The sequence below is a fragment of the Corvus hawaiiensis genome, chromosome 2, assembly GCF_020740725.1.
Source record: "Corvus hawaiiensis isolate bCorHaw1 chromosome 2, bCorHaw1.pri.cur, whole genome shotgun sequence".
NCBI classification, from domain to species: Eukaryota; Metazoa; Chordata; class Aves; order Passeriformes; family Corvidae; genus Corvus; species Corvus hawaiiensis.
Window position 1 is genome coordinate 39504885 of NC_063214.1, and position 27806 is coordinate 39532690.

Consider the following 27806-nt stretch of genomic DNA (forward strand, 5'->3'; position numbering starts at 1 on the left):
CGCGCCGAGGCGGGAGCCGGCGGGGCACAGCGAGTCGTGAGGCTGCCGGGCCGGCAGCCATGTGGACATCGCTCGGAGCCCGCTCGGAGCCGGCCGGCCCCAGGGCAGCCAGCGGCCGCTTCTGGGCTGTCGTCCTGGGCACAGCGGCGGGGCTCTTCCTCCTCGGGTTCCTCATCGGTACAGTGCAGACTAACCCTCCTTCGCATCGGGGCTCGTCCAGCCGGGGGACGTGGCTCGGAGACGGGCCGAGGAAGGGCCGGGGTGGGGGGAGAAGCGGGCGGGTTTCCAGCACCCGGGAATTTGTGCCAAGGGTGCCTGAGGTGAGTCCGTGCTCAGCCGGCCGATACCACCCTCCCTGCTTCCCTCCCTTCACACCGGGCAGGTACAGTCAGTGACCCTCTCTGGGATATCCAGCTCCTCCGCAGAAGAAGGGGTTTTTGTGTCTTTGCCTTGTTTTTCTATTTACTTTTTGTTAAAGTTAATAGAAATAAAATAATGCTGTGGGCAAAAGAAAGGGGCGCTGGGTTTGTGAGGAGGGGACAAAAGACATACCCCTCGACCCTGCTGCCTTGAAACAGCCTCAGCCCCAGCCAGAAAACCTGGGGCTGGCGGGGCACGGACAGGAGGGGAGAAATAGTCTTTAATTCAATGTCTCACCTACTCCTCGTCCCAAGCAGACAGGACTGAGGATTGCTGTCGCGAGAGATTCCCCCTCTCTACCTTTCTTTTGGTTCCACGTATGAATCAGGATGAGCTTAGGGGAGGAAGGAAAACAAAAGAGGCACTTGTATTTTGCAATGCCATTCGGTATGTACTTGGGATTGGTGCCATTGGGAAGTCCCGACTGAATTCCTCTCTCATGTAGAGCCTTTCACTGTGCCCGTGACCATTGCCTCATTGGTGCCAGCTTGTTACCCTCTTCAATCCACTGGTTCTCTCATTCCCACTACCCATGTAGCTGCTGCTGCGTAAGCTCTGAATGTGTACAGTCTGACTTAAAAACAGATGTCAGGAACACTTCTCTTTCTAGCCAGGTGTTCCTCTCATCACTTACTCTGATAGTGCTTGCTCAGTAAGGGAATGATTCCAGAATAAGAGCCAGACAGACCAGAGAGTGAGAAAGGAGTTAAAAGACATCTGTTCCTTACAAAGTGTGCCTGTGTTTCTGTGCATTTTTGTAAAGCTGCTGCCTTATTATGGAGGTAACTGTATGACTGACAGCATGATGTTCTGGCGCTCAAGGAAGACAGATAAGTCTCCTTAGCATCTACAGGAAAATAACAGGTGAATAAATATATATAGAGAGAGTATATAAATATATAAGAATATAGTATTTTATATCACTCAACATCTACCTAGGCAAATAAGTTCTCTTACCATTTGTGGGATTAACACATTAGGTTATGGTTGCTTGTATGTGCTGAAATAAAAACAGTTGTAAATGTAAAACAGTGCAAACCTTGTGGGGAGACCAAAGAGAAGTGGTGTATGTCATAAGAATATTGCTCTGATGTTTTTACTGTTGTATTTTTATGTGTTGTACAGGCTGGTTTGCAAAACCTACAGAAAAGAAGACATCTCTGAGTACTCATGAGGAGATGAGGACAGCATTCATGGCTGAGATGAAAGCTGAAAACATCAAACACTTTCTTTAGTAAGCAGTGTGTAGACTAATCAGTTCAGACAAGAAAAAAATAATCAAGTGGGAACCAGCCCAAGGATCACAGAATTGTAGAATGGGTTATGTTGGAAGGGACCTTAAAAATCCTCTAGTTTCAACACCCGTGCCATGGGCAGGCACACTTTCCACTAGACCATGTTGCTCAGAGCTCTCTCCAACCTGGCCTTGAACACTTGCAGGGATGGGGCATTCACAGCTTCTCTGGGCAACCTTTTCCAGTGCCTCACCATCCTCACAGTGAAGAACTTCTTCCTGATATCTAATCTAAACCTGCCCTCTGACAGTTTAAAGCCATTATCCCTTTTCCTATCACTACATGCCCTTGAAAAATGTCCCTCTCCAGCCTTCTTGTAAGCCCCCTTTAGGTATTGGAAGGTGCTGTAAGGTCTTGGAGCCTTCTCCAGGCTGAGTGGCCCCAGGTCTCTCAGCCTTTCTTCTCAGGAGGGATGCCCCAGCCCTCTGATCATTTTCATGGCCTCCTCTGGGACTTGTTCCATCAAGTCCTTGTCCTTATTAATGCTGGGCCTCAGAGCTGAGCACAGCACTGCAGGTGGGCTCTCATGAAGCAGAGTAGAGGGGCAGAATCACCTCTCTCAACTTGCTGGCCATGCTTCAAACAATTCAAAACAATGGAACATGACAATATAGATATTTTAAAGTCTATTAGAATTTAATGTAATAAATTTCTGTATTTTAGTAACTTAGAAGCTTTAACTGCAAGTACTTGATCTGTTTGTTTTAGGGATCTTATAAATGGATTATTTTTCTCTTAAGAGAATGTAGTATTTGTTAAAACTTGTACTTGATTTGTTTGTTTTAGGGATCTTGTAAATGGATTCTTTTTCTCTTAAGAGAGTGTAGTATTTGTTAAAACTTGTATTTACTCCAGTCAATAATAGACCACAAGTCATAGTTTATTGACAGGAATTTAGTTTCAGTGTAAAGAAAGAGCATCAGCTATTGTAGGAATAATCAACAAATTTGGATTTGCCTCATACTCCCAGTCTGATTACATAACATGGAGTTATGCAAAACTAAATTACTAAAAGACCATTTTCAGTTTATAAGATTGTGGCAATCCCACTGCTTTCATTCTAAGTGCATTTGCCATGAACTATTGCAAAAAAATTACGTGGAAAGTATGGTCTCTTTACTACATAGCAGTCATGTACTGGACTATAACATACACATTCAAAACCAAAGATTTAGGAGTTTTTAGAGTCTTAACCTGTGTTTTGGCTCCTGCAAAGTCAACTGTTGTTAAATAGCTCTGTGAAAAGACCTTCCTGCCCTCTAAACTCCCTGTCTGTACATAAACAGAAAACATTGTACCTCATTAACTGTCATGTGGCCAGACCTGCAGTGAAATAAGGCAGATGTTTAGTCACTCCTCAGAACTACCATTACAGGCAGTCAGATTAGAAGAGAAAATGAAGAAAAACACAATGTTCAGTTAAATGGGAATGTAATAGAGGAAAGTGTTATTGCACAAATCAGCTTTTAATGAAAATGTGATACTTAAACACTTACAGAAAACTTAAACTCATACAGAAAACAGCCATTCTCACTCACAATAACACATAAGTGTGGTCTTGGTTCAGTATATGTCATCCAGAAGACGATGCTGTCACTAAAACAGTGACTTTAGTACAGTATTAGATGTTGGCATGATCAGAGGAATGTGATTTTATACAGCAGCATTTGGCTGCCAAGGACTTTGTCTAGTTTGGAGAAAAGGAGGCTGAGGGACAACCTCATTGCTCCCTACAGCTTCCTAAGGAGGGGATATGGCAAGAGAGGTGCTCATTTTTTCTCCCTGGTATCCAGTGGTAGGATGCATAGGAATAGTTCAAAGCTGCACCACAGAAGCTTCAGACTGGACATGAGGAAGCATTTCTTTACCAAGAGGGTGTTCAGACTGGAAACAGGCATTCTAGAGAGGTGGTCAATGGCCCAAGCCTGTCAGTGTTCAAGAGGCATTTGGACAATGCTCTTAAGAACATGTTTTAACTTGGTCAGCCCTGAATTGGTCAGGCAGTGGGGCTAGATGAATGTTGTAGATCCCTTACAACCTATACTATACTATACTATGTATAGTTCTTTCCAAGTGCTTTCTTTGATGGCTTTGGTCTTATTTGAACTCAAGAATTTAAGTTTTTCCTAATCTCACACCCCTTCGTAATCGAAGATACAATTTCCTTCATTAACACCAGCTGGTGCCACACATGCTGCTGTGGCATGTTTATGGCATGGTCATATGATAGAATGAGGACATCATGATGACAGCCTCATTCAACTGAGGGTTTTTTCAGCTGGCTTCACCACTGGGCTTTCACAATGGTCTGGACAATTTTTTTTTTTCAGACAATGGGCTGTTCACTATTTATGTTCTCTTTTGCTGTTTGTTATTCATGCTGGCATGACTTTTAAGTCACAAACTGTTGAGTTTTTCTTTTCCTTGTTTATACAGTACTCAAAACTCACTCTCTTTTACTTACCAACAAGACACACTAGGAGTGAACCTTTAAATAAATCACTATTTGTGCCAAAATTAATTAAAATAGTGGGATCCAAGGAGAATATCTAGTTAATTGCAAGTAAGTATCAGAGTAATTATGCACTTTTCTAAATTGAATACACTAAGATAATTTTACTCAATTCTTTTATCATTTCACAGTGATAAAGTCTAATTGTGCATACGCCTACTGCTGCTCACAAGACAAGCAGTAAAAAAAGGACAACACCCCATAGCTGGTGTCATCACACCATTCTTGCTAAACCATGCTGCAAGGAAGATAAAAATACCTGTGCTAGATCAGGACAGCCTGAAACCCTTCACCTCAACAGAAAAACTCATAGATGCAGAGAAGTCTTGGTCCTTATTTAGCCTGAGTATATCTGATCATTTCTATGATGTTTATTTCCAGCTAGTCTAAGAGGAGTTCTGATTATGACCTTCAATGCCTGACCCTGCTCATTTCTTCCTTTTCTCTAGCAATTTTACACAGCTCCCTCACCTAGCGGGAACAAAGGAAAATATGCATCTGGCACAGCAAGTCCAAGCTGAGTGGAAGAAATTTGGTTTGGATTCAGTTCAGTTGGTTCATTATGATGTCTTGCTCTCTTACCCTAATGACACTAAGCCCAACTACATCTCAATAATCGATGAGCATGGCAATGAGGTACAAAATCCATAATTTTTCCAACCAGGGAACAAAATCACCTTCATACACCTGGGAAGGCTGTGAGGGAAAACTGTCCTCTGTTCACTTAATGGTTTTGGGCCTGATGCAAAGTTCATGGAAATCAGGGATTCCAGTTTGCTTTTATATTTTGCATATTTGTTTCATAATATATGTGCTAAGAATACTAGTATTTACCCTGATTCATACAGCATCCTGACATGTGGATTAAAGGACAATTATGTAAGTGAATTACTCCACGTAATTCAATTGTTTGAAAATCACTCCATTATTTAGAAAGAGGAAAGAAACCATGGTCAGCACCATTCTTTGCACTGATTTGTTGTACAGTATTGATGATTCTGCTAAATTCAATTTCTGGAAGATTAGAGTTTAGGCCTTGAGGTGTGCTATCACAAGGGGCATGAGTTCATTACATGCTAGCTCTAGTGCATGTAGAAGCTTCAGGGATGAGCAGAATGCAAGCAGTTTTACCACTGTGATCTAACCTGCTTTTATCTGCTGTACTGAGACCACTTCAGGGAACCCTGTGTTCATTTATGCAGGATTCTCTGTGAAGAGTGGAGATGGGATTTGTGTTCACACACTGAGCATGCCTACTGTAAAGGATGCCCAGTGCTTGCTGAAGTTTTGGCCACTTCTTTTGTAGAATTCTAAAACTAGAGTCCTTTAGTTTGCAAAAGCTTGTGAAATGTGCTTGTGAACAGAAAGTACTTATTTTCCATATTGCCTTGTTTACTTTATTCCTTTTCTCCTTTCCCATCAGATTTTCAACACATCATTGTCTGAGCCTCCTCCTCCAGGATATGAGGCTGTTAGAGATGTGGTGCCGCCCTACAGTGCCTTTTCAGCCCAAGGAATGCCTGAGGTAACGTAGTAGGAATTGAAGTAGTAACAGAAGTAGGAAAAGAAGCAGAGGCAGAAATAGAAATAATAGTAATAGAAAAGATGGAATACCACAGTGTACTGTAGCATAGCACAGAATATCAGAGAGCAATACAGAATAATGTGAAATTCCTTAGGCTTTAGTTCAAAACCCAACTTACCCCCAGCAGGAAAAGTGACCTAGCTCTGATATTCTTGGGATTATTGTCATGAAGCCATGTTCAAATTGAGCAGTCATACGTATCTTTGATTTTTTTCTCTAGTTTGAGTCAGAACTGGATTTTATTTTTTCTTTTCCTTAAAAAATATGGCAATAAATCTTTAATACCAGCTGCTGTAAATTTCCCCAGACATTTCTGTAACTATGCACCATTGTTTCCCTTCTTGGTGGACAAATAGACTGTTACATTTACACAGCCAAATGAACAGTCTCACTTTTCAAAATGCTGCTTGCCCAAGGCTCACATTGACAGGTATAGCTGCACAGTGTTGAGTATGCTTGAAAAGCTATTGGTGGCGATGGAAGTGTTGCTGTGATCTGAATTTAATGCTAATCCTTCATGTCTTGTTATAAATATGGTACCAGCTGATGGACTTTCTTTGATAAAGCTAGCCTGTGAAACAGGAGTTTTCTGGTCTGTGATCATTAGTGGTTTCAATTAATGTTTTGTAAGATTAGAATTTCTTGGTGTTTTTCGCAATATCTTTCCTGTCTGTACGTAGAATAATTTAGGTTGGCAGAACCCTGTGAAGTCATCTGGTCCAGGCTCTGCTAATGCTTCTGTTCACACAGCTGAGTATTATATCAGTCATGTACTTTGTGAAGTTTGTTAATAAGCTGTTCAAGTCCAGAAAACAAAAGGTATACTGTATTCATTTGCCTCAGATACTCAAAAGAAAGCTGGAGAACCAGGCAGAAAACCAGCTGAAGAACCGGTACAGAATCTGTACCCTGGGACATAAGAGTTTTGAGTGTTTCAAGAATTGCAGTGGGAATTTTGGAGCATAGAAAGATAAAATTAATGGGGTTTGACCTTTTATCATAATATATCACCAAAGAAAGACAGAATAACATCACTGCTTTATTTGGTTTGTGGAGAGAGTAAGTGATGAGATGTGGGAAATAATGAAAACAAGTTTAAAAAGCTTTAGCGTCCTTCTTTAGGAATTTGTTTTATTTTAATTAAATATAAGAACCTTGTAACCAATGAAAACAATACCTAAAGACAGATTGTCTTCTCAAAATATGATGCTGATTTTCACCTTATTATAAAATAATAGCTTGACAAGACCTCCAGGTTCTTAGCTAGGGCTATTAGCAATAGCATTCTCCAGTGAGCTGTTGTCTGCATCTATACTGCAAACAGCACAGGAGGAGCACGTATAAAGCTCCTCAGCAGGAATACCCAATGGGGCCAAGGCTCTTCTGAGTCCTTGCAGGCCAAGAATTTTATGTTAAAAACCATTCTATTAAACAAGCTGTGAACTGCACTGCATAAAATACAACTGAAATTTACTGTGGTGTCTGTGTCCAACATACTTACAGCTATCCAAGACTGACTCCAGCTTAAGCAGACTACAAAGAGAAGCAAATGCTATCTGAGCACTTACTTTAAGTTTCTGATACAGAAGTCATATGTGAACATTCTCTGTTTTGCACAAAGTCTGGCAGCTTTGGATTGCAGGATTCACTAAAAGTCACTTGTCTACGTAATTGCTTTACAATCAAAGGACTCATACTGCAGCCAGTCTCAGAGATCATTGTTCCCAGGTTGTTATCCTACTAGATCACATCCTCCTTTCAACATGCTCTTTGACATTGTTTCAAATCCTGCCTCCTTCTCTCAGGGTGAGTTGGTGTATGTGAATTATGGCCGCACCGAGGACTTCTTTACATTAGAACGTGTAATGGGAATTAACTGTACAGGAAAGATTGTTATTGCCAGATATGGGAAGATCTTCAGAGGAAATAAGGTAATCCCTGTGTATAAAAATGTTACTGCCCTTCTCAGTGTTATTCCCACTTCAACTGTTCTGCTCTTCAGCATTTTCAAGAGACTGAAACACTTCCCTAAGCTGTTCTGGAGATTAGAGAGTAACTGAGTTTTCATAGACCCTGCGTTCAAAGATGATTCTTTAGTAGAGCTTGTCAAATGTACATTTCATAAATATGTAATACATTTGTAGGATAAAAGTAAATCAGTTGGAAAATGTTCCATATTTTAATATTCACTTGCATTCTATAAATTGTTCCAAAATATCACTAATAGAGTGTCATACACTTAATTCTGAACTAGATCATTCTTCCCTATTGGTTCAGCTGTTCTTTACCAGGTCAATGTTGTGTTTCTTTATAATGGTTCTGTACACCAGACAGAGACTATAACTATATGGAGGTTATTTTAAATTCTGTATTTGTTTATTCAACGTCCCCGTCATATAAATTTATTTTTAAACTACAGTTTTAGGCAGATTTCCATGACCTAACAGGAAAGGACATAATCCTGTACATACTTCAGGCATACACTCAAGTTGTTTCTCAACAGAGATGTAAGAAGACAGTCTATTTTAAGTGTGTTTGGCTCTTGTACAACAACTAGTTTGACCCTAATTTAAGCAGGTCTGTGATTTGTATTTGTCAGTCACCTAAGGGGGTATCAAGCATGGAATTCACTGGAATGCCAATTCTTATTATATGCTGTTGATTAATCTTGTGTGAAGCTTTTAAATAGATAACTCACTGGTTTACAAATATATCATTTTCACCAGTGAAAAGTGGTATATAACTCATATTCTGGGTCAGATAATATTTTCACTTAATTGTTTACCACTCCAAAAGATACTATCTGAATGGAAAAGACTTAAAAATTGACAAAGGTTTTATTGTCTGTGAATCTTTTCTTAAAATGAAACACCAATACTTTAGAGTTGCTACTATCTAGAGAGGCAGTTTTCCTGTGATTTGGAAATTATATGCCCTTGTTGACACAAAGGGATATCTTAATTCTTACAGTAGTATTTCTAATGACTGCTTATATACTGAAGAATTTGGTAGCCTGTATAAAATCTGGAGGACTGTACAGAAAGTTTTTCAACTTCCTAATGGTGTGCAAAAATAGGATGGAGGATGAAGGCAAGTACTGCATTTCCTTTAAAAAAAAAAAAAAAAAGAAAAGGAAAAAAAGCTATGATATTTCTGAGTTAAAGTACCCAAATTTAAAACTGTTGAGGATTAGTTGTCACTCAGTCACTATCCATCACTTTCATATCTAGTAGCAAACCAGATTGGGATGTCAGAATGACATATATTGTACAATAATAAAGTCACACATGAACACTTTTAAAACAGCATCCAGGTCAGTCCTTCTGCCACAATAAGCCTAAAATATGGGCTCTCTGCAGTTAATCTTGTTCACAAAGAAAGAAACAGCCAAAGGCAGTTTCAAGCTCTCCAATCTTCCTGCGTAGTCTGAACCCTGAGATACATTCAGGAGTCATTTAGGTAAATAAGGTAAGTACAAGACTGCCTGAAAGATACTGTTGCATTAATGTGATACAGTTTTTTCTGTTCATAGTGTGTACATTTCAATAGTCAGCTGATTGTATTGATCTGGATGACTGAATGAAAACTCAGGTTATGCAGCAATACTGTGGAGGATGTTTTCCATGCCACTGTTGTTATCTCCCAACTAAAAGTCAAAGCAGCAGCAGACCTTTGACTTTCATATGAAACCTGATATCTGCATATATATTTTTCAGGAAATTATGAGACAGTTATGGGCTTCTTACTTATCCCAAGCACTGTAAAAGACCCTGAGAAAAAAATCATTGTAATTTATACTTTCTTTTTCCCCTTGGACTCTGGGGTCAAGCTATAAAGGACTGGATAGAGACAGGAGATGTACTTTGCAGGTGAAGAATGCTGAATTGGCGGGTGCCAAGGGAATTATTCTGTACTCTGACCCTGCTGACTACTGCGCACCTGGAGTAGATCCTTATCCAAATGGCTGGAACCTTCCAGGTGGAGGAGCCCAGCGTGGGAATGTATTAAACCTGAATGGGGCAGGGGACCCTCTGACACCAGGTTATCCTGCAAAAGGTGAGTGACTCTAGAGAAGGCATTCTCTGAGGGTCTGGTATCAGGAAAGGGCAGGGGGTGGGGATGTTTTCTCCCTTGTAACAACACACTTTTTTCTTAGTCTTTGTTGCTAAAAGAGGCAGCTTCAGGTTTCACTGCAGTGGGCCACTTCTGTAAATGGTGCATGAGAGAAAGCGAGGGGATATTAGGGGGAGCCCTAGAGTGCTGATCTGTATTCACCACCTTCACCTTAGGCTTCCTCAGCTGCTTGAGCTGTGCCTAAGCTGTTTCATTTAGCAACTGAACCAGATAATTTTGACTGAAATTCATTAAGAACTATCTATGCCAGCACTTGGGCCAGCATATCTGAGAGAGGCAGTCACCTCAAGAAAAGTAGTCCCTAAGTGAGGGGCAGTGTTGCCTCTAGGCAGCAGAACTTGAGCTGGAAGGAGATACATGTTCAAAACAGCAGCATGCCAGAACAGACCAGGAAGAAAATTTCTGGTTCCTCATGCTAGAGTCAGTGGTCTCACAGATGAATCCCTATCTCTCACACAAAGGGTCCCTGTAAATGTTGTATTAAGGAGGAAACTCTTCCATATACGCTTTTGTCCACATCATGAAGAGTAAGATTCTTATTTGTTTAAAAAAAATTATTTGTATTTGAGCTTTGTCAGAACAAAATCTAGATTTTGTTTTGTACACAAAAACAACAATCCAGAATATTCAGCAGTCCAGTGTATAAGATTTTATCTGCATCTCTTTCTCAACAGACAAATTTTTTTTAGTTCCCAGCTGAATGTTCCAAGCATCAGACTATGGGCTCCCTCTTTGTTCTAGTTCTTTCTGTGTAGCTTAGTCTGAACTTCTTTGTCAAGAAGAGAAATATTTCTACGTAAAAGTACTTCAACACAAAAAAGGAACAAATAATTTTAAAATTTCCAGCCATCTTTAAATGCATGACTGTAGACACTATAGGAGAACCTTCATTAGTGTCTCTCTGAAAACACATTGATAAAGCACAAAGAATAAGATCACTGGGAAGATGTCAGCTCAGCTTCCAGGAAAATGAAATGATTATTCCTGACTCCAGTGTTAGGACTGTGCTATGAATTGTGCAGCTTCCTTCTGAGACTTGTAAATATACAAATATCTGTTGTTTGCTTTCAGAATACACATACCGATTAGACAAAGCCAGCGGTGTAGGGCTCCCAAAAATTCCGGTTCATCCTATTGGCTATCATGATGCAGAGTTATTACTGCGGTAAGTGCATGGGGGGCATGAGGAATTTTTAGCAGATTGTTTTTTTGGAAGTTATGGGAGTATTTGAAAAGAGAGTAAAAAGACTTTTGTACTGTGCTTCTCCTGTAGCCGTTGAAATAATATGTTTGTTCCTCATTAGGAGGTAAGTGTGGTACCTATTGTTACATACCAGGTATGTTCAGAGTTGAAAGGATCATTTGTTATACATCTTGGTCAGTCAAGTATATTGGAATTACTAAGTGCCTCTCAGTGTGAATAAAAGCAAACATTTTTGCTTATCATGCCATTGAGGCTGGCATGATACCTGTCATGTAAAAAAGACCACAGATGAAGTCATTCATTTGTCCTGGGAAACAGTTGCCATGAATGTTTGATGAGACAATATCTGTCCTGTTCGCTGTTAAAGGAAGGTGTATTCTCTCTCTAATCAGGTGTATTATGTTGTTTAAATATGAAATGATGCTAGTGAGGCCACTGAGGAAACTGGGAGTGTGACAGGGGATTGAATAGACAACTACATGTAAGTAAGTGTGCTTGCTAAACATGCAAGTGGCATGGAGGCAGGCTACCAGCTTGCCAGTGGACAGCAGTCAAATTCATAATGGTTTTAACAAGCCAAATAAGTTCTCTAAAAAAAACCTATGATGTGATTGAGTTGACATACATGTATCATTCCCCTAAAAAATGTAGTAGAAATCATCTGTATCAAATGTAGAGATGCAGAGCAGGAAATGCCAGGGTTGGCAACAGTATGATGGATAAGTGTTTAGGGCAGTAAATGAACATAACCCTGGGTAAGTGTTTGTATAGGAATTTTATGCCTAAATCACATGAGCTAACATTCTGCTCTGTCAGATGCCTCTATTTGAATACTAAGTCATAAAAAAAAAATCTGTTGGTTCTCTATGCAAATTTCCCTTACAGTGTTGAAGCTATTTATTTTCATGTGAGGCAGGATTTTACTGTCTTTGCTGTTTTTGCATACCTGATGTTCATTAACACTGTTCTACTGTTTTTCCTATTTCCTCCCAAACTTTTATGGACTAATCCATCTACAAATTGTCTTTTGTTTAAAACTTTATAGTCATCACTGTTACCAGGATAACTGTGATGTCTATAAAGGTATAGGTTAAAAACCTCTTTTATCCACTGCCTATTAGTAGTGATAGAGCAGATTTATGTATAAATAAGATGTAGCCAGACATTTCTGTTTAATAAGTGGTAAATAATACTAGAACTTGATTTTAATAATTATAAATGAAACCTAAATCCTTTAAAAATACTGGATCATTGTTTTCACTTTTGTCTTGAGAAGTCATAGCTTCTTGTTATTGCTGCTATCACATTTTTATATAAAAAATTTAGTAAGGGCCTGAAGACTTGTTGAAGTGTTCTGTGGAATAAAGCTTGACTGAGTATTCATTTACAGTAGAAGATATGCTTTCATTTACAATAAATGTATTTTGCTTCCTGAGAGCCAGAAAATCCAGCATACCTTCTTTGTATCTCAGAAGTTCATGTCAAAAATATAAATCCTTCAGGGGAATAAGTCTGGGTGATTGCAATCCACTGAATTACTGCATTTCCAGTTGTCTTAACAGGAAAAACATATCACTTTTGACAATGGAACAAGAAAGGGTGACTTGGACTGATCATGTTTCTCCACTTTAGCCATCTTTGACACCCATCGACTGTCTATGCTATGAGATTAAACAGTGTGCAGGGACAGGCACCAGAAAACAATGGCCTGTGCTGTTGAAGAGTTGGAATAGGCCAAATTGCTCTCTGCTAATTCAAATGCAAATGCAATCCAAGGCAGTAGAATGTTCCAGGGACCATTTAGAAGAGGCAGTTTATATGCAAGACCTTTTGAGGCCACCACTGTTTCCCAGGGTAGCTGGAGGCCATTCCAAGCTAATCTCTATGCTCAGGATTATTGCTTTGTGTTAGTTTACTAGTATTAGTGTACCTAAAACTCCAGGCTATTCTCCTGCCAAAGCTTGTAGTATAAATTGTCTAAAACAAAGACCAGCACTGGTTTGTGTGTGCATGGGACCTAGCAAAGTGTGGTTTCTGGTTCCTCATTTGAGTTTGGTGCTGTTCTAAGGTGTCTGTAGCTAATAATGATTTCTTTTTTTTCCATAACAGTAATATGGGAGGAGAGGCACCACCTCATAGTAGCTGGAAAGGAAGTTTGAATGTATCTTACAACGTTGGTCCTGGTTTCGCAGGAAATTATTCTACAAGGTCAGTTTTGTTTCCTAAGGAGAGTGTGCTTGGGATAGAGGAAAAAAAGGTAGAGCAATAGAATTTGACCAAAGATAGAGTAGCTGGCTTTATTTACATAACTCCTTTAATTTTGGCTATTTCCTTGGCTCAGATACGCTCAGTGCAAAGAATTAGTACACTATGTCTTGATTTTATGGATATGACCTACTTCTTTAGTTTCCAGCTAGTCCTGAACCAGTTTCATTTGACAAGCATCTAGCCTTTGAAAAACTATTTGTTGAGAGTGAATTAGTGATTTTTTTTTTTAATTTTTGTTGTCTTTTTTAAATTCATGTGAGTCTAGCTTCTTGTCTTAGCTATTGACTTATATAAAGCAATATTAAACTGCTTTATATAAGCAGTTTTTCCAGTCATCAGGTTTTCCAGAAAAAGAGCTTAAACTACAATGTCAATTTATTGCTTCAGATTGTTTTTAAACTGAATTAGTAATTACAGTTTAGGACTAAAGTCTATGTGTTTCAATGTTGTCTGAGTGCAATGTACTGACTTCATATGAACTGTTTAACTTCATATTCAATTGTTCATACTTTTTGAACTTTATATGAACCCTTGGGGCTGAGTTGTTACACCTTCAGCTGTGGCACAGATAAACAACTCTTGATGTTATAGAAAAAATCTCTTGATGCACCTCAGGTTGTCTGATTTTCTGCTGCCTGAGATGCTGCAGTAGTATTGATTGTGCTGGAGTGTTCTTGTTTTGGCTGGGGTAGAGTTTATTTTCTTCACTGGTGGCTGGTATGAGCCTGTTTTTCGTTGGTCATGAACACAGGGTTGATAATACAGAAATGTTTTTGTTATTGCTGAGCAGGGCTTACGCAGAGCCAAGGCCTTTTCTGCTTTTTGTGCTGCCACACTGGCAAGGATGTTGGGGGTGGCTGGGAGGAGACACAGCCAGGAGAAGCTACCCCAACTGCCCAAAGGGATGTGCCAGACCATATGACATCATGCTCACTACATAAAGTGGGGGAAAGAAGGAGGAAAGGGAGACATCTGGAGCAATGGTGTTTGTCTTCCCAAGTAACCATTACACATGATGGGGTTCTGCTCTTTTAGAGATGGCTGAACACCGGCCTGCTCATGGGAAACAGTGAATTAGTTCCCTGTTTTGGTCTGCTTGTGTGCATGGCTTTTGCTTTATGTATAAAATTGTCTTTAGCTCAACCCATGAGTTTTCTACCTTTTATCCTTCTGATTCTCTCGCTGCTGGTGAGGGGGTGAGCAAGTGGCTGTGTGGGGCTTGGATGCTGGCTGGGGTGAAACCAGGACATGGAGTCAGTTCTGATTTGCACCAAACTGGAGAAAATTAGAACTATTTACCTTTTTAACATTAGATGTTTTCCATTTTTCTTGCACTGTTTAAAAAGTAGCTGCTAGCAAAAGATCTTTGGAGTTCTGATCCCGTTATCTATATAAATATTGTTGTCATCAGAAATATTACATAGCTGTCGTGGGCTAAATGCTATTCTCATTTGCACAAGTATGAATCCAGAAAAAACTACACTGTAATATTTTCAGATTTACTTTGGTTTAATAGGAGATAAATTTGGTCAAAATGCTTTCCTTATCATTTATTTTGTACACTTTTGAAAGGCGTCAAGACGTTTGATTATCTAATCTGGTGGATTTTCTCTTTGTATTTTCTTCCCAATACACTAGAAAGGTGAAAATGCACATTCATAACAACAATGAAGTAAGAAGGATTTACAATGTGATTGGTACCATCAGAGGCATGGTGGAACCAGGTAAAACCATTTGCCTTCAGCATAATGTGAGTGAGCAGTGACCTTCATGGTTAGAAGGGGGACATGAGGAATATAGTTTTCTCTGAAATACTGCACTGCATGATCTTTGGTGTTGAAATATTTATTGCACTGGCTTTCATATGGTTCAGGGTATGTCAGTACTTTCACTGTAAATGCTAATTTTCAAAGGGGAGTCATAACCAAGATGGAAATACTTGTCTTCAGGCAAGTAACTTTGCAATTGAAAGAATATTCTTAAGTGGATATTCTTCCTTAATAAACATGGCAATGGATTTTGCATTCCATTGGAAGACACTAGATCCACCACAATTGACTTTTTGTCTGTCTTACAGTCTCTTGTAACCAGTGTGATTTTATACTCCAAAAAACCAGATATATAGACACCCCTATGAATGATGATAACAACTTTTATCTTCTAACTGCAGCACTTTCCTTTTGCCTAAACCACAACTATTAACCATATTATAGTAGAACAGAGACCTAGTCTGAATTTTATCTCAATAATCGTATCTCTGCCATGATTTGGACAACCCTTTTTGTGATTGATTATATAGATCCAGAGAGAAATACTTCATTCAGCACACCCTAATGTTGTGAATTTGTGTGCTGTACAGATACAATTAGTGTGTCAGCTTCTCTGTGAAACATACTATTGTGAAGTATGGAAAGATGCTTGTATCTTTAGAGTAAACCTGTAGTATGTTTAATAATAGAAGTAACAATACAGAGTTTGAGGTTTTAAGTCGTGTGGGATCCAGTTATTGGGTTTGACAAATTCTTCAGCACTGACCGAAAATACAGAGAAATGTCTTCAGAAATTTAAAACTTTTTTACCTTTCTATCCTGTATTTTATAAACTTTTAATCTCTGTTGCCTGATACATACGTGGAAAATTAGAAATTACTTCAAGTTAACATCTCTATGTCAGGAAAAAGTTTTCCTAAGTAAACCTCCAAAATTAATTTCTCTAGACAGGTATGTCATCCTGGGAGGCCACCGTGACTCATGGGTATTTGGTGGCATTGATCCTCAGAGTGGGGCAGCTGTGGTTCACGAGATTGTGAGGAGCTTTGGAAAACTGAAAGAGAAAGGTAATGTAATGAAAGAATAAAGCACATCAAAGTAGCTGCTCTCAGCTGTGCCCATTGATTTCTGTGAGATTTAAAAATATGCTTGAAATTAAAAATGTGTTATTTCACTGATGTCTTGAATAAACACACTGCTGTGCACCTTGGTACATGTGAAGTACTTCTGCTCAAGAGATAGTACACCTGGAGGGAAACAAAACACACAATGGGGGATGCTGAAATAAACACAGCATTTAGGTACAATTGACTACTGTGTATTTGAGGCTGGTCAGACTGGATATGTCAGTGGTGTTATAAAGGTGACACGGTGGTAGACTGATAAAGGCTTCATCAGGGCAACACTGAGAGCCTTTTCAGCACTTGACTGTTGCTGGGAGGCATACTCAAGAATAAGTGAAGGATGTCAGTGTAATGCAGAAAATGAGCTGTGCAAACGTAGTAGGAGGTAGTGGTTAAAAATACCTCATGCCTAGTTGCATTAGAATAGGAACAAATGTCAACTGCACCAAGTTTCTGCTCCTGTCAGAGCAAATGCTGTCTCCCTATCTGACATTTAATGGAGAGAAGCTCTGACATAAATACTATGCAAGAGAAGTGTTCTTTGCCTGCCTATTACACATAAAACCTATTGACATTTAGTGTTATTTCCATTTCCTCCTGGTAACTGAATATCAGGGGAAGCTGTCTCTGGAATGCAAATGGGAAAAAAATTAAAAGTTAAAAAAGAAAGGGACTAAAAGATGAAAAAGTTCCTGTAGCTTCAAAGAAAACTTTGGGCTGAGACACAGCAGAAGGGCAATAGAGCCTGTTCCATTTGGCCTGGGTTTAAATTGAATGGAGGACTTCAAGTGAAAGATTTTTCTTTTGAAGGTGATCTGTCAAAGTTACAGGGAATCTCTTAGGTTTTGAAATCTGTCATTTGAAAGACAGGTCAAAGAATTTCTGTAGCAGATATGAAAATATGCCACTTTTCAGTCAGAGTAGACACTGGTATACAATGTATACTAAATAGAACCGACCAATAGGATTAGAAAAGCCTTCTTTCAAGAATTTGTGCACAGCACATTATTTTTCCTTGATCAGTTTTAGATTCTAGAAAATTTTCTTGCATTTAAAGGTCAGAGATGCAAAGGAATACATTATTTGGCACAATATTGAAGTAGAGGTGAGATTGCCACAACAACAAATCATTTCTTAAATTAGGTTACTGAAGTTGATGCTAAAGTTCCTTATAAATATCTCATTCCCCACAGATCATGGTAAAAGATGAGCCCCCCAAAAATGCCATATGTTTTCACATTAGTCATGTAACAAGCATCCTTTATTTTTGTAATACAATTTTCATGGTCTCTCACTGCAGGATGGAGACCAAGGAGAACAGTGATATTTGCAAGCTGGGATGCAGAGGAATTTGGCTTGTTAGGATCAACAGAGTGGGCTGAGGTAAACCAATAGTGTTCAAAAAGAAATTTCCATGGTAGCTGCTCTTTGAGAAATCTGCACTAGAAAGCAGCACTTCTTCCCTCCCTCCCCCTCTTTTCCTCACACACCACATTCTCCCTCTCCCTTGAGTTTCCTTTTGAACTACCAAGAATCTCTAGCTCCTTGCAGTATATCTTTGAAACATCTGTTTCTTTCATGAATGGGAAAGTAGTTCTGAGGGAAAAAAAGTTTATCAGCATTTTCTTCCTTTTTCTCTTTCTCACAGGAAAATGCCAAAGTATTGCAAGCACGGGGAGTGGCTTATATCAATGCAGATTCTTCCGTCGAAGGTACATGGATTTGACTTGTGTTTTACAGGAATAGTGATGGTATGACTGGGAGGGATTTTGGCTGGGAGATTTATAAGACCTTAGGTGTGATAATTTTTGTTGCATTAATTCAGAAATGGATATGGGAAGAAACTGTGACCTGGAATCATAAAGTATCCTTCAGATATTCCTGTTGTGTCAGGGAAAAAGTCCTTTACAGTAGCTACACTATTTGGGAGGTCATAGGAGAGGCAGGAAGTGTTATGCCATGAGTTCTGTGGCTTTAGAGTCAGCTTTTTCTCTTATAACATGCATAATAATCATGGGGCATAAGAAAAGCTCTTAAGACTTGCTTCAAAAGCTGGGCTGTAATTTATCCCAGCCAACAGAAATGCACTGAGAAGATCACAGGAAGGCTCTTGTCAGCTTGCTTCTCATAAAGAGTGTAGCTCCTTAATCCCTTTCTTGTTACTAAACAATGGCATGAAATTTCAGCTGAGGGAACTTCGTTCTTCAAATAAATAGCTTTTCATGTTTTTTCAGGAAACTACACACTGAGAGTGGATTGCACACCACTGATGTACAGTCTGGTGTACAGTCTGACTAAAAAGGTAATATCACTTGAAACTTTTAGCCAGTATGTTCAGTGCTCACTTACTTGATGGGGTTCTGTCTGTAAAATATGGTGTGAGATCTTTATTTTCTGACTGCAGTATCCCTTTTAGGTCAATAGCTAAGGAACTGGAGTTTTTTCCCAGGAGGGATAAGGGGATTCCAAGCTTATACCTTTAAATTATTAGCTATTCAGGATTAGGGGATTTTTCCACTCCTCCTGTGAAAGCATTACTTCTAAGAACAAAAGAATAAGGGAATGCTGTGAACTAGAGGACAGAAACAAGCACAAACCTGGCTGCCCAGATCAACTACTAGAATGCCCATGGTGGTGGGAGACTCTGACTCCCTTTAGGCAGGGGAAGAAAGTAGGGTGGCTACCATGTTGCTTTTGTGTGATGTGACAGGTTTGGTCAATGTGCTCAGCTTCAGTGTACCCTGTTAGTAATTCATTGTCTCTGACCATGATGCTCTCACACATTCGTGTGGAACACGAAATTAAGAGGTAGGGACCTTTCTCAGGAAATAGCCACAACATCCTAGATGTAAGATGTTCCTTGCTCTGGGAGTGGGTCTTAGAGGCTGGCATTTTATTTCTGAGGGTTTTTTTTCTGTTCAACTGTATCAAACAATGAACATTTAATTAGTTTTTGTGTATGTTTTAGATGCCAATGTAATGTATATTCAACTACTGTGTATATTCTGTGATCTGCTTTATGTATTCAGTTATCTGTCTTTTCTTGGGTTGATAATTTATTATCACTTGGAGGCTGGCATTAGACTGGTGCAAAAGTAAAGGAAAAGTAGTAAATCAATATAAAAATTTTCTGACAATTAAAAGACAGCAAATAAAATGTAACTCTGTTAAAAGTAGGTACCCAGATAAAGATATTTCTGTCCTGAACTCCAGAAGAGTTGATCACCTGCAGTTCCCATGGTAACCTGTGCTAAGTGAAGGTGTTCAGAACTGTCAGGAAATCAGGTCAGCAGAGCCTCAGTTTGGACACCAAAGAGCTGTCATTAAAATGTTGACCTAAATCCCAGTAAAAATGCTTGTGTAACCCTTCTTCGAGCTGGGAAGCAAAGGCTGATGAATGCATGTAACCACAGCTTGTTGGTGGCTGACGTCTGAAGAGAATACTGATCACGAAGCATGTCCCATGTGGTCCCATCCAAAGTTAATCTGTGGTTAAAAGTCTTCATGGTGATAATTCTGTTCTATGAACAAGTTCCTTCATGGACAAAAACCCAAATAAATCAGTTTTAATTTGATTCCTATTGTGGAGTAATTCTTAGATAGAAGATAGGTATATTAATAATAGAATGTATATTAATAATCTTTAATAGATCCAAAATAGTAAAACCTCAGCAGTCCATCAATATAAAGATGAAAAAACATCCACAGTGTTTAAGCTGCTCAGTTACCTGCAAATTAGCCAGTGATAGGAATGAACTTTAGAATGATCATGATTTGTATGCCCCTCTAGCAGCTATGATGACATAAACACCAGGTACTGTGCACTTAGCCCTTCTAAGGTGCTTCTGCATCCATAAACATATTTTTTGTGAATTGAAACAAGGTAGAAACAGTTCTGGATTTAAGTAAGACAAAATTGAAATTTCCTGCCAAAGGAAAGCAGATTGTTTTGGTTTTGTTAAGAGGTTTCTCTGCTGAATATTTAAATTAAATGGCTGAAAATCTCATAAAGAAATATCAGAATGTAAATATTGACTTGAAATGTTTTGCTTTCCTTGTGTTTTCTTCCCTCTAAAGTTACCTACTTTTTAGCAAATAAACTATTTTTCTGGAAAATGCTATGCATTTGAAGTGTTAAAATGGAAATGCAGAAAGGTTGAGGGACTTAAGATGATTTGCTCACTGCCCTAAGCCATAGGCTTGGTGTGATAACAGGTTGCTTGGTAACATTTAAAATTGTACTTTTTGTCTTTTTCTAGATACCAAGTCCTGATGAAGGGTTTGAAGGAAAATCTCTTTATGAGAGCTGGTATAAAAAAAATCCATCAAGTGAATATAAAGAGGTCCCCAGGTCAGTGAAAAAAGGAAACAAATTATATACCAAACATTATTATAACTTGTGGATTGTGGGTTTTAAAGAAATACTCCTATGAAATGCTGAGTGCTGAAAAGAAATGGTATGATTCTCAGCTGGTATTAATTTCAGAGTTGCAATGATTGCAGCTGATACCCTATTGTAACACAGTTTTGTGAACATGCCTTTGTAGATGAACAGGAGGCTTTATATATGAAAGTTTATAGAGATTTAGACAAATAATGGTAGTATGCACAAGCCAGTGGCAGGTGCACAAGATGTTAACTCAACAGCTTTCCTTTGCACTTTTTTCCTGTCTCCTGGAAGGCCTCTGAGTTCAGGTGGCTGGGGAGCACACCAGGCAGGATTTTGCAAAATTGTCCTTCAAATTTACCAGGGTGTTTCTACAGAATCTCAAAAACTGATATTATTTCATGAAGCCATGCTGGTACTGCTGTGATTTCTCTGAGTTGAGAGCTTGGGATAGTGGAAGCTCAGCAGAAGGAAGGTCATTGGTTCTTGTCAGTGATAAACGACAGTGAGGTGAATTCTCCTCCTGAGAACTGGGTGTCTCTGGCCTGGAGAAAGGAGACTGCCCCTCTGAGAATGCAACTGATGAGGTGCAGGTAATGTAGGAGTCAGAGGCAGTTCATGGTGTATTGACTAAAAAGAGCACACTAGGAAAAGACTGTGTAGTGTGTAGTGACTGACTGCTGAATAAATAACTGCCATGGTATACTTGAAAGCAAACTAAAATTATACTTTAAGTATTGTCACTCAAGACATTTTCCTCTTTCTTTAAAGAATAAATAAACTGGGTTCTGGCAATGACTTTGAAGCCTTTTTTCAACGTCTTGGCATCGCTTCAGGCAGAGCACGTTACAGTAAAAATTGGGTAAGTCTGTGTCTTTGGAGTTTGGTTTCCCTTGTAACTGCCTGAATAACATCACCTGTAAAGGACCCTTTTAGACTTCCAGCTTTTTAGGATAGTTCAGTTCAGTGTGTCAGAGTGGTGTTAATTACTACAATTGTATGTGCTACCTCAACACAAATATGTAATAAATAAGAATGATTAACTTGGTGTTAATCAGATAAAAGGACTTTTGCTCAGGACTAATGAATGTGCTCAAAATTATCTATGGTTGATGAAGGCTTCTGAGTAGCTTATGGTGACTTTTGAATGATTTGTAACACTTTACAAAGCTTTGAGTTCAAAATGGTTTGTATTTTATTGAAAATATGGGTTGGGCTCTGGAGCTTACTGTGAGAAGAGATTAACTGAGAAATGTTGAAGGAGCAAACTATTCAGTGCGGTCATTTCCTCTGAAAAGGAAGAAATATCCAAAGACACAAATGATCGTTGAATCCAGCAAGAGAGGAAGTCCAATCTCACCTGGATTTAGCCAACTGAGAGTTACGTGTCTGTGCTTAGCTACCTTCTTTGGGCTGTGTATGTGGTCAGTGGAGAGAGATTTCTCCAAATGACCATTCATCTCATCATAGGTTAATGTCTAAGAGAACCACCACTGACCAGTTTTTCTCCTTCGACTGTCTATAGTGACTACATAGGATTAGTATGAGCTGAACACATAAACTTTACTGTGCCTTGAATCCCACAGCAAAGGTTTTCAAGCCACACTGAAATATTCATAGCTGAAGAATGGTTTTGTTTTGGTTTGGTTTCTTCTGTTCCAGAACGTAGAAAAATACAGCAGCTATCCAGTTTACCACAGTGTCTATGAAACCTATGAAATTGTGGAACAGTTTTATGATCCCACTTTCAAGAATCATCTGACAGTAGCTCAGGTACGGGGAGGGCTGGTGTTCGAATTGGCCGACTCTGTTGTGCTTCCTTTTGACTGTAGAGATTATGCCTCAGCTGTGAGCAGCTATGCTCACATCATCTATAATTTGTCAAGGAATCATGAAGAGGAGCTGGCAACATACAATGTATTCTTTGGTACGTACAGTCTTTCATCACATCCTTCCTCTGTTAATGCTAACAGTGCCTTATATTAATGGATGTCTTAGTCACAACCTGGTATTTACCTGGTGCTGTATGAACAGTAAATAAAACAAGAGCAACACCCTCCATTAATTTGAGATGGGAATTATTTGGTCACTAGAATGCCTATGTAGGGACTATGCCACCACTAAATAGAGCTAACACTGATAGTTGCATGTGTTTTGACCTGCGTGTAATTTGCCAGTGTTGACAACAATATATCATTGCCATGTTTCCTTAAAAAAAAAAATCACACAGCTTTGCAGCTTATAGTGTTGGGTAATTCTGTGCCTGAGAAGCGTTTTTTTAATTAGCAACATTATAGAGTATTCAGTTTAGGATTTGGCTGCTAATGACCAAGATCAGGTACACGTGCATGTGTGTGGACACACACGCATGTTCTCAGTCTTTCTCAAAACTCTGTGTGGAGGGATGTAACAGTAACACACAGGTTGCTGGGATTTATAAAATCTACACAGTCTGGTTCTCATTCCATGATCCAGTTTTTGATATTTCTGTATATTCTTCAAGTAGCAAATAGTAAACAATATTCACAAAAATACTTATTTCTATTGTTTCTAAGAGAGGTTTTCACACAGAATTACATATTTTTAATGTAGGAATATGGGGTCACCTTCTTTTCCTTCAGTGAGACTCCTTAAGTGAGACTTTTAACAGTTCATGATCATGATCACAGTGGAAGATAAAGCTTTAATTGAAGAATTTGATTTGTTAAATGATATCTTCAGAATCTGAAGTTAAATGCTTTCTTCCTGCTCCCTCCAGATGCTCTGTTTTCAGCTGTGAAGAATTTTACAGAACTTGCTGCTAGCTTTCATGAGAGACTGCAACAAATAGATACCAACAAGTAAGTTTAACTCATTTTTTCTTCCAGTCAAATACTCCATGTAGTTCTCTGTGCTCAAGAGGGCTTAGTCTTGACTTGGTGCCACTTAATTGAAAAAAAGAAAGAAAATGAAGCTGCAGTTGTCGCAAGCGTTTTGATGAGCTTTCAAGAAATTCTATGCACCACCTATGCCAAAAGGCCTAGTTTGCACTTGACTTAATTCTTAATGTATTCTTTGTAGGCCATGCCCAGAACGACAAGCCAAACTTCCTTTTGTATATACATATATGTATGTTCCATTTCTTGGGAAGAATCTACTTTAGCCATATGCCTACCCTTAGGGAACACTAACTGAGAATAAAAGCCATCTTTTTAATGGCAGCAACTTTCAGATAAAGGAGATAACAGTAACCTCTTATGCAAAAGACAACATTTATGACGTATGACCTGTATGTGATATTTTCAAAATGGCTTTATTGATGGATGGCCAAAATCTATGCTTTAATTCAACCAACCAGTTTCAGTTTCTGCTTGCACCACTGTAAACTTGAAGCAATTTCCTTAGTGATAGTAGAATTAATCCAGGTTTACTGTGATATAAATTTTAACATTTTTTATTGTTGAATGCCTTTGAAGGTCTACAAGTTACTTTGGATGTAAACCACCAAGCCCACATATACTCTGTATAACCTTCTTCACAGTTCTTTTATTTGTTAAGCATCGACAGTATGCTCAGGGCTATTCAAAGCACACAGACACAGATGGTCTATGCTCTAGGGAATTTAAAATCTACCATCAGAAAAACTCAATCTCAGATGGCTCAAAAGATGATTGTACCATCACAGGGTTCCTTTTTCTGAGATGTTGTGATTTTACATAAAAAAGAAATGCAACTTTATTGAAGTAGTTTGTGGCTGGCTGGCTTTGTGGAAAAGAGGTTCCTTAGAAAACTGTTGTACAAAAGAAGAGAATGCTCTGCCTAAGCATCCTCATGAAAAGGAAATAAAGGAATAAGAGGCAACATGAGACAAAATACCTGAAATGCTGTCTTCTTCAACACTATCACTTGGCCTTTAAAAACAGCTTTAAGAGACTTTCCAGTTACGAACCAGACTCTGTCACAGGATAGATCAGCATAATTCTGTTGTGCAGGTTGGCTGACATGGGCTATCTTTTGTGGGCTACACTTAAAGTTCAACATCACAGATCTGCTGTCCTTCATAAATACCAATGTGTATGCCAGGATAAGAGTAGGTCAAACACACTGTAGTTAATGTATTCAACATATTGCCTTTTTTTTTTTTTTAGCCTGCTTGCTGTCAGATCACTAAATGATCAGCTCATGTTTCTAGAAAGGGCTTTCATCGACCCTCTTGGATTACCTGGCAGGCCATTCTATAGGTGAGAAAGGCTTACTTTTCTCAGGGAGTATGCTATGAGAATTCCTTTAAGATTTACAGGTCTCTAAATGGAGCTACAATGATTTTATTCACCACACTAAAAGTAGATGAGACAGGAGGAATAAGACTGAAAAGGGGAAACGACATTGGGGGAAACTTCAGTGTGACACACTCTACAGAATGAGGAAGAGTCTTGTAGGAAGCCCATTCAGATAATTCCTCTTGGTTTCATGTGACTTCTAAACAGATGTAAAAGTTTCGCCCTGGAGTCATTTTAAGTAATTTTTGTTGTAGGGACTTCAGGAAGTTGTTCTTATTATTTGAAAGTGAAATAGAGTATAATTGAAGTACCTACAATTTAAATAATTTTAAGAGCACAGTCATGGTAGCAAATGTAGTGTGGAGAGCAGTACTGAAACAGCTGGGAAGGAATTCAGTGGTCCTCTCATCCAGTTCAAGAAGTAAATCTTATTTAAGAGGCAGTGAATTAAGTCTAGCTTTTTGGTCCTTTTACCAGTCTGCATAATTAAGAACAGTAATCTCTCCACTAAAAACTAACTGCAGAAGGAGAAATTAAGATCTACAATCTTTGTACCTCTCATAGCTCATGGTTAAAAATCTACTGAGAACAGAGTCTCTTGTTAAAAGTCTTTCCTACCTCAAAGCCTGCCTGTATCTGATGGAGACTCTGTATAGCTCTGAGAAAAAAAGTTGGCTTTTTAAAAATCTTTTAATTTCATCTAAGTTGAGGGAAAGGAAAATACTTTAGTTAACTTTATCTCAAGTAGCTAAAAGGCTGTGGAATTCATATGGCTTAATGTAGCTTATGTTATTTTCTTGTTTCATGGACTTTAGCTACTATTGCTGCAATAATCTTATTTATTTACATCTTCAGTGTCAAGAGTTTACAGCTGGTATAGAAACAGACTAGTTTTATCCATAAAATAGTATGTTTTATTTTCCTAATGCATAATACTGTTATTTTTTTTTCCCTCAACTTCCCCACAGACATGTTATCTTTGCTCCAAGCAGCCACAACAAATATGCAGGAGAATCCTTCCCAGGAATCTATGATGCCATGTTTGATATCGAAAGCAAAGCTGATCAACATGAAGCCTGGGAAGAAGTGAAGAGGCAGATTTCCATTGCAGCCTTCACTGTGCAGGCAGCAGCAGAAACACTGAAAGAAGTAGCATAAATATGAACAATATAGTTGTCAATGAACACTAAATGTGACAGTTTGCAGAGGCCTTAAAAGTGGAGCATTTGAAAACACTAGGAGGATTATGACAAAGAATAAAAAATCAAAAAAGTCTTGGTCTTTGCAAATAATATACCCAAGTGGAATGCATTTAGTAATGTTAACAAGGTAATGTACTCCATTCTGAGAGCTCAGGATTTAGATGTCTTCTGAAGTGAGAGTGAAAATGTTTCAGGTTTTCTCTCAGCTTTGTATTTTAATAGTTGCTAACCACTGGATTTATTTTCAGAATTTTGAATTTTTCTAGCTTGATTATTATAGTGAGCTTCATAGTTCTTCAGGAAAAAAGAACTCATTTCATGTTTCTATCAGTTACTAATTTTGTTGTTGCCTTTTTGTTATTTACCCTGGGATTGCATAATTATACTTCAAGACAGACCTTTCAGCCCTCCTTTTACACAAAGATTCATGGATGGAGATGGGAAAACTGTCACATACCATGTGCGGGATGTATAATAATCATAACAAGTTTTGGGCAGCCAGCCCAGAATACTCATCCATGACATTCTTTTCCTCACATGCTGAACCTTGCAGCTGTTTGCAAATAAATTTAAGCAAGAAGCTTTTAGTCACTGGAATTAAAACAAGGCAGTACATCTTGTCAGACATATAGTCATCTCACAAAATGTCTTTCGAGATGAAGACCCTATTGTTACTCTTTTACCCAAAATCCACCCGTGCTATGCCTTGCCCATATAAAGGTGTTTTTAATATGAAGACAGAAGCAAAGAAAATTCATCATGTCCTTAGTTTGAAAGGATATCAAATTATTACCATTTTTGTAGAGTCTGTATGTCAGGTTATCATGTGCTGCTTACTCTTATGATGGACCGTGGGACATCCAAGATCAGACAGGGAAGACTCAGAAAATCAGATCCCTTCACCTGACATTTTGCCACTGGAGGATTACTAACCTCTTGCAGAGCTAATATTTTGTGTGATTTGATGTGCCATGCTAGCTGAGGACTCTACCATGTCTTAAAAAAACTATGATCTGATGGTTTTCAGTATCATGGTAGATTATTTTCTTTTCCATGAGGCTTCATTTATTCATAAATATTTCTATACTTCACATTAAAACCTTTTAGACAAGTTATTATAATTAAGTCATTATCTTGCTTAACTGTTGGTCTTTCTGATAAAATAATCTAGTTTACCAGATAATGGGAAATGCTCTTATAGTTATTGCCCAGTTATTTTCACATTTTTTATTAAATTGATAGGAGTAAAACCATAGAGATATCTTCCCCCAAATCTAGTGCTGATGGGAGACATTGCTGACTCTGTTTTCTCACTGCTGGCTGCTCCACTGCCCCACTTTTACCAGTGGAGAATTCATTATGAATGTCTATAATCCACCTCTGAAAAAAATTAACCAGGTTAGTTTAGTTATCTTAACCTAGAGGATTTTGTTTGCAGCAGTCAGGAGATTGATAAGCAGAGGGAGGCAACAATAAACAGCTCCTGTTGACCAGCTGGACACAATCACAGTATTTTTCTATTGCTAAGGAGGCTGAACTGAAGTGCCAAACTCCAAAATTGTGGAGATCTTTCCCTATGTGACCTGTATGCTGCTTCAGGAACTTTTTATTTCAGTCAAGAAGACATAATTTTTTAACCTCTGGCCT

At 38.7% G+C, this 27806-nt stretch overlaps 1 protein-coding gene across 3 annotated transcripts; it reads left to right on the forward strand.

Annotated features, from left to right (window-relative positions):
* On the forward strand, positions 1 to 27277 carry LOC125321902 (glutamate carboxypeptidase 2-like). 3 transcript variants are annotated; one of them, XM_048295323.1, is made up of 19 exons: positions 1 to 177; positions 1546 to 1654; positions 4677 to 4863; positions 5651 to 5752; positions 7618 to 7743; positions 9682 to 9868; positions 11018 to 11111; positions 13260 to 13358; positions 15057 to 15142; positions 16135 to 16254; positions 17612 to 17694; positions 17960 to 18023; positions 18546 to 18613; positions 20571 to 20662; positions 21470 to 21560; positions 22361 to 22625; positions 23457 to 23538; positions 24826 to 24918; positions 25926 to 27277. In XM_048295323.1, the coding sequence occupies exons 1-19, from the start codon at positions 60 to 62 to the stop codon at positions 26113 to 26115; spliced, it is 2256 nt and encodes a 751-aa protein (XP_048151280.1). In that variant the 5' UTR covers positions 1 to 59; the 3' UTR covers positions 26116 to 27277. The 3 variants fall into 3 exon arrangements, 2 of the variants coding, with proteins under 2 accessions (XP_048151280.1, XP_048151281.1); XM_048295324.1 differs by lacking the exon at positions 1 to 177 and adding an exon at positions 650 to 1284; XR_007201757.1 differs by lacking the exon at positions 25926 to 27277 and having other exon boundaries at positions 22361 to 22471; positions 24826 to 24914.
* Positions 27278 to 27806: the final 529 nt, after the last annotated feature.

Coding starts and splice junctions, on each gene's coding strand:
- LOC125321902 (XM_048295323.1), top strand. CDS start 60: ATGTGGACATCGCTCGGAGCCCGCTCGGAGCCGGCCGGCCCCAGGGCA. Junction 5,753..7,617: donor CAGCCCAAGGAATGCCTGAG/GTAACGTAGTAG, acceptor TCCTTCTCTCAG/GGTGAGTTGGTGTATGTGAA. Junction 22,626..23,456: donor AACATACAATGTATTCTTTG/GTACGTACAGTC, acceptor TGCTCCCTCCAG/ATGCTCTGTTTTCAGCTGTG.